Consider the following 7,649-nt stretch of genomic DNA (forward strand, 5'->3'; position numbering starts at 1 on the left):
CATTTATTTCTGCTCTGATCTTTATGATTTCTTTCCTTCTGCTAACTTTGGGGTTTTTTTTGTTCTTCTTTCTCTAATCGCTTTAGGTGTAAGGTTAGGTTGTTTATTTGAGAAGTTTCTTGTTTCTTTTGGTAGGATTGTATTGCTATAAACGTCCCTCTTAGAACTGCTTTTGCTGCATCCCATAGGTTTTGGGTCGTCGTGTTTTCATTGTCATTTGTTTCTAGGTATTTTTTGATTTCCTCTTTGGTTTCTTCAGTGACCTCTTGGTTATTTAGTAGTGTATTGTTTAGGTTCCATGTGTTTGTATTTTTTACAGATTTTTTCCTGTAATTGATATCTAGTCTCATAGCGTTGTGGTCGGAAAAGATACTTGATACGATTTCAATTTTCTTAAATTTACCAAGGTTTGATTTGTGACCCAAGATATGGTCTATCCTGGAAAATGTTCCATGAGCACTTGAGAAGAAAGTGTATTCTGTTGTTTTTGGATGGAATGTCCTATAAATATCAATCAAGTCCATCTTGTTTAATGTATCATTTAAAGCTGTGTTTCCTTATTTATTTTCATTTTGGATGATTTGTCCATTGGTGAAAGTGGGGTGTTAATGTCCCCTACTATGATGGATTTGATTTTTTTTAAGAAAATATTTTTGGGTTTTAAATAGTTCTTAGTTACTTATATGTTAGTTTTTAAAGGTACTTGCATATAACATACACTATTATGTTTTTTGCAGTATTATACTTTTTGTCTTGATGTTTAGAATCAAGTTTATTAGTTGTCTTGAAGTAATTTTTTTTTCCTAGCACATAATGCAGTTGTTACATCAGCCATCTTTGCTCCAAACCCAAGTTTGATGTTGTCTTTGGATGTGCAGTCTGAAAAATCAGAAGGGAACAATAAAGGTGAAGATGCTGAAGTTTTGGATAACATGCCCTCTGGTAGGTATTCATATTTTATTTGTCCTTCATTTTCTCTAGTCAGCCTTTAGTAGCCTCATTGACTTGTGGGTATTATGAGGTCTTCATGAGTATGAAGAATATTTCTGTTATGCAACATAATGGTTGTCAGATGTTCATTTCTGAACATTTTGGTAACATAGTTCTTGCCAGTTTTACTTCTTTTAAATTCACCTGGGAATTAAAACTGAAAATTTTGAAAGTTTGTAATTTTTTTTATGGAAAACTATATTCTCTTTTGAGAAATGCAAACCAGACATAAATATATACAAGTTAAATTATCTGTCTCTATTGCACTATAATCTCTGAGGGCAAAGATTTTATGTGTTTTATTTATTGTTGTAGGGCCAGTGCCTAGCACAGTGCTTGCCTGAATGTAGTAGGTGCTTAATAAACATTTACTGAATAAGTGAATTAAACCAAAGTGAAAGCAGTGTTCTTTTCTAATTGCCACAAATTTACAGCTCCTCATAGATAGCTATTTACAAGCCAGTGATTCTTGCCCTTTGCAGCAAATACTTTGAGAATGAATAGTACTTTCAATTATATAAAATGCTCAGATTAGGAAGTGAAAAGAAACCGTCAAGTAGTATTTAGTGCCGATTATTTAAAAATGGTCCTTGTTAATTCTGAAGAGTAAAGTAAAACCATGTAAACTTGGACCAGTTGTTAATGAAAACAAGTTTGTATTGTTAAAATCTATTGCAGAATATTTTATTAAATGTGTTTTCTCACTTTAGAGACTATACCCAGGCCTTGTAGAGAGTTATAAAGTCACAACAATAGATACAATGTAGTAAGAGTGCTTCTAAAAGTATTTGAATACTAAAAAGTTCTCAAGCATTTTTATCTTATTTAATATCAAGTCATTTCCCTTGCGGTATTATTTGCACTATACACTATACTAAATACACTATTTCTTCTGTCTGTGAAGAAAAATTTTGATAGCAAATATGAACTTCAGTCTAGCACTTCTTTCTTTTTTTCATTTAAATATTTATTTATTTATTTATTTATTTGGTTGCGCTGGGTCTTACTTGTGGCAGGCAGGCTCTTTAGTTGTGGCATGTGGGATCTAGTTCCCTGACCAGGGGTCGAACCCAGACCCCCTGCATTGGGAGCATGGAGTCTTATCCACTGTGCCACCAGGGAAGTCCCTAGCACTTCTTTCAATTACCAGATTTAAAAATCAACCAATGCAGAATTATTACACCTTTACTAAATGCCTGTTTGGAAATATTTCTTTTCATTTTCTTTTTCTTTTTTTCTCACAGTCAAATCCTACTTCTCTCTTCTAAATTAAGTCATTTGGTTGGGGTTTTTTTCTTTTCTTTTTCCCCAATACCTTTTTACACTCTGCACATTTCCCCTACACATTGAACAGAAAATTCTAGCTTTTTAAACCATTTGAGGAAAAATGAAAAGTACCTTTTTTAAACTTCTCAAAACTGCACCATATTAACATGGTTCAGTTATTACTTCACTGGGTCCTTTTTAAAGAGGCACAACTTTGTATCATACTCAGATTTGTGTTTGCTGTTCTGTACCCGTGTAGGTATACTCTAAGAATAAACTCTTAAACTCGGGGTATGAGATCATAAAATATATCTGATTGCCCTCCTCTTTATTCTGACGTATTTGGCAACTTAAGCTTCAGTTTTCCTCATGTTTAAAATGGTGATAATACCTCGTTTATAAGGTTGTGATATGGGCAGAAGACCTAAATAGACATTTCTCCAAAGAAGACCTACAGATGGCCAGCAGGCACATGAAAAGATGCTCCACATCGCTAATTATCAAAGAAACACAAATCAAAACTACAGTACACACACACACACACACACACACACACATATATACACACTGGAATATTACTCAGCCATAAAAAAGAATGAAATAATGTCATTTGCAGCAATGTGGATGGACCTAGTGATTATCATATTAAGTGAAGTAAGTCAGAGAAAGACAAATATGATATCACTTATATGTGGAATCTAAAAAATAGTACACATGAACTTATTTACAAAACAGAAACAGACTCACAGACATAGAAAACAAACTTGTGGCTACCGAAGAGGAAGGAGGGAGGGATAAATTAGGAGTATCTCTGAATCACTTTGCTGTACACCTGAAATTAACACAATATTTTAAATCAACTATACTTCAATTTTAAAAAAAAAAAGATACAGCTGAAAACTGAAAAAAAAAGGTTGTGAGAAGAATTAAAGATAACACATGTAAGGTGTCTAGCAAAATGCCTGGCATGTAATAGACATTATCATCTTCATTATATTGTATCTTATAAAGCATTTCTCTATATATATATGATGAATTATTTTCTTCTCTAGCCTTTCTGATATCCCTCAGTTGTTTGCTGCTGCTTCTGCTGCATAGCACTACTTTGAGATATACCAAAAGTGTGGTTAGGAATGTTCAGCAGCTTAGGATATGTTTTTAACAAATCTAAGTGAAACCATGTTGTCTAACTCATCCCGTACACAACTCCCCAGTTACAGTTTGGATTATTTTCTTCCTTACTAATCAGTCCTTCTTAAATGTACAATTTTTGCCTATGCATAATAGTTAACACTGAATTTTGTTCGTTAAATGTTTTTACCAGCAAATGTTAAATGGTAAGCGTTTTTGCCATTCAGCGTAGTAGCTACATGGTTCTTCAGTATGGACTGGAAAGGCAAAAGGTGCTCTCAGCATTCACAGAGTGATCGTGTGTACTTCATTTCATGGCAGTTCCAGTATGTCTGCTGTACAGTAAACCTTACTGTCAACCTCATTAGTGAACCCTGTTGGCAAAAGACTTGCCCAGCTGATCCCATCCTGCCAACATTCCAGTCCTGGGGCTGAATAACACGCTAGCCTCTTGCCACGAAATGAAGAATCAGACAACTTAGAGGCCTTGGCTGCCTGGGAGTAAATCCAGGCATCCTGGCCCCAAGGGACCATAATCTCTCCTTAGCTGCCAGGAAAAGAGCAGCTAAGACAAGGTAAGTGGAAGTGAGCCTCAGAGAGGAGAGGTACAGGAGGATGAAAGGATCACAGGAGCAAGCCAGAAAAGAGAGACTGAAAAGGCTGGGAGAGGTTCTTCTGCCCAGAGGTAGAGGATCATGGGCATGTGACAATTGTGGCAGCAGGCTTCATATTCCTTTAAAATCAACTAAAAACTTTCTTTTATGCTTTTAAGGTATTATGAAGACAGATAACACAGAAGTTCTTCTCTCTGCTGACTTCACTGGAGCAATCAAAGTGTTTATTAACAAAAGGAAAAATGTATCTTAATTTGAAATGACATTTAAAATAAACATATCAGTAAGTTTCTATATGTATCAGAACTGAAAAAAAGTTATAGTGTTTCAGGCCAACATCCTTTTTTTAATTTTTATTGGAAGCTGTTCAAATATAATATATTTTTTGAGAGGCAACGTTAATGATCTAGTAAACCCGGGACTGATAGACTAGAAAGGAATGTAGCTAGAATAACATTGCCAAACATTAGGCTTTACATTTTGTTATGTTTGTGTTTTTGTTATATAATTGTGAACATGCACAGGTTTCTGCATGAAAATATATTAATATATTAATCACATGTGTGTGCCTTTTGGTTACATGCACTAAATCTAACAGAGTTAAATTATTTCAGTGGCTCTTTTGGCCTCTTACTGAGGGGGAGTGTCTTGTTTCTAGCTTAAATAATTTCTTTTGCACAAAATTTCATTTTTAAGAGAAGTGGTATCTTTTGACTGAGTTACTATTTTTAAAATGTTATATAGGTTTTCAATAGGTCAACAACCATGTGTAAATGGTTTTTATAAATTTCTCAATTTGGGGACTTTTTTTGTGTGTGGTCTAAATTGTGGACTTAAGATTCTTTTCTTTGTATGTGTGTGTGTGTGTATATATATATATATATATTTTTTTTTTTTTTTGCCACACTGGAGCACAATGTTTCCTATGTAAAGAATTCTTTTCATTCTTTATCCATGAGCACCAGGCTTTGCTCACTTAAAAAAATTAAGCCACATTACGGAGTGAGTCTTCTTTTTTACAATAATGTAAAAATGGACAGTTTACATTTTTTTAAAGCATTGTAGTTTTAAAAATTAAGCTGTTTTGTTTTGTGTTGTTGAATTTGAAAGCCTTTGTAAATATTGATATAATGTACCAATGAAATAACATCTGGGGTGATGGAACCCTGATAATGTTGTTGATGGTTAGCATATGTTTCTGAAAATTAAATATGTATTATTAAAAGTTGGTGGCCAAAACTTGTTAAACATATGACTTTATTTTCAGATGACTTCGGTAAATTGAGAAATGTGAAAAAACCAAAATCTTGTTTTATAATTTGAGTTTTAGCAAGCAGAGATCAAATTTTGGACCCCTAAATTATAATGCATTAGCTACATACCTTTAAGAAAAAAAGTTTTTAATTCTAGTTCTAAAATGAGCACTGCTAACAGTTCATCTGTATGCTTATATGTTCTTCACTGCATTTGTTTTCAGTATATAGGTGAGAAGCTGGGGAGCCGAGATCACATCCTTATTAATCAGCATGGTCTTTTTTTTTTTAATTTATTTTATTTATTTATTTTTGGCTGCGTTGGGTCTTTGTTACTGCACGTGGGCTTTCTCTAGTTGCAGCGAGCGGGGGCTACTCTTCGCTGCGGTGTGTGGGCTTCTCGTTGCGGTGGCTTCTCTTGTTGCAGAGCACAGGCTCTAGGTGCACGGGCTTCAGTAGTTGTGGCTCGCGGGCTCTAGAGCACAGGCTCAGTAGTTGTGGCGCACGGGCTTAGTTGCTCCGCGGCATGTGGGATCTTCCCGGACCAGGGCTCGAACCCGTGTCCCCTGCATTGGCAAGTGGATTCTTAACCACTGAGCCACCAGGGAAGCCCATCAGCATGGTCTTGAGGTGTCCTGGATTTTCTAGTTCATTGCATATTATTTGCCTTGGTTTTACCCCTATGCTGCTTTCTTCCTCTTGCCAGTGCTATGCTTTCTCCTTCCCCTCCTCTCACCTCCCTCACACTTCTCTCCCTACCTCTGCTCACTTTTCTGTACTCTACCTAACAGACCAAGTTGTTATGCCATTGGCTTTTTAACCAGTCACTTTCGTAGTCTCAGGGTCTGGATGGCAGTGTGATTGGTCTAGTGTCTCAAAGAATTCAGTGTCTTCAACCCTCTTGGCTTTCACTGACTTCTGCCTGAGGCCTTGTAGTCTGCTGTGGTGCTGGATGTTTCAACTGCAGATAATCAGGTGTTGCCATATGAATATTTCCTGATAGGTTTTATGTGGTTTCTTGAACAAAAAGGCAAAAAATAGTTGGGATGCAAGCTTAAGAGAACAATACTGACACTTCTAAATTTAGTTTTAAAAATTGTTGGCTATCACTATATAAATACACTGCGAAGTTACAAGTCAGAAAGTGAGTTTGAAAAGGTAGCATGAAGATGTATACAAAGAAAAATTGAACAATATTTTTCCCTAAAGTGAATATTAGAAACTCACTGTAATAAGTTGTGTGGTATTATAGGAAGGAGCACAGATTCTAGAATTAGATAAACTTAGATTTGGTTTCCTCTGTTAGCACCTTCCTTGAGCAAGTTATTCTGTATTAATTTCCATGTCCTTATCTGTAATACGAGAATATCTAATGGAAATTGTAAAGATTTACTGAGAAATCATGTATGTATAAAGCTTGGTACCTAGCCAATAGGTGTACTCAACAAACACACATTTCTCACTTCCTCTCCCAAATCCCTGAGTACCCTCCTAGACCAAAAAAAAAAAAAAAAAAAAAAGATGTGGAAGTGCTTTCTAGATATTGAGATTTCATGGACAAATAGTATTTTAGGGATTGACATAGGGCACCAGCCTTTTTCTGCCAACTCAGCACTTTTAAAAACTGCCACCGTCTACTATCACCTCATCATAAAAGAGAGAACATTTTAATACTAAAAAAGTCACTAAGAAAAGTCAAGCACAATCTTATCTTAGAGCAACAAACAGTCTAAAGTGAATAAACCTAGCTTTTGAAAAAAGTAACCATATTACCTTATTTTCCCTTTTTCCTTTGGTGAAAATTTCATCACAGACTTGGTGTGGCTGCCTGAACAAGTTTAAAACCACATTTCATTAAAAACTATTTGAAGAGTCATATTGAGCCTTCCCCTGCCTCCATCTTGTTTACCTTAATTGGAATTAAAATATGAATGACTCAACATATTTAGCATGCCATTTTCTCTGGTCTTCAAATTATACAGCTGGGCAGTTGCTTTTTATTCTTTGAAATACATGTTTAACATTAATATATCCATCCCCAGAATTCCAGTTTCAGTTGTATAATTTTGAGAGCCAGCTCTCCTCACTGATACAAAAAAATCAAATTATCAGAATGTTTTTAAGTTATTTAATTATTATGGGGATTCAAGATAAAGTTTTCAAAAGAAAATCATTCCCAGTTTCACTGGTTTCTAGCTTCCTGCCTTACTTCTCCATTAAGCAGATGTTTATTGAACACCTACTATGTACAGACCACTGCTGGGACTAGAAAAGAATAAGGTAGCAGCCATGTGCCAGAAGAGCTCACAGTCTGATGGAGAAGATGGCCACAGAAACAAATAAGAGACTTGGAACTATCTTGTGGCTGTGGCCCTAGAAATGCCCCTTCTCATCC

At 35.4% G+C, this 7,649-nt stretch overlaps 1 protein-coding gene across 1 annotated transcript in view; it reads left to right on the forward strand.

Moving 5' to 3' along the window:
• The window catches only part of WDR44 (WD repeat domain 44), an 81,846-nt gene extending 76,606 nt beyond the window's left edge, over window positions 1–5,240 (forward strand). Inside the window, exons 19-20 of the mRNA XM_036839914.1 lie at window positions 808–942; window positions 4,160–5,240. Of these exons, the coding sequence (XP_036695809.1) occupies window positions 808–942; window positions 4,160–4,254 (230 nt within the window). The 3' untranslated portion in view covers window positions 4,255–5,240. The remainder of the gene's footprint in view (window positions 1–807; window positions 943–4,159) is intronic.
• Window positions 5,241–7,649: the final 2,409 nt, after the last annotated feature.

Source organism: Balaenoptera musculus, chromosome X (assembly GCF_009873245.2).
Source record: "Balaenoptera musculus isolate JJ_BM4_2016_0621 chromosome X, mBalMus1.pri.v3, whole genome shotgun sequence".
Taxonomy (NCBI): Eukaryota; Metazoa; Chordata; class Mammalia; order Artiodactyla; family Balaenopteridae; genus Balaenoptera; species Balaenoptera musculus.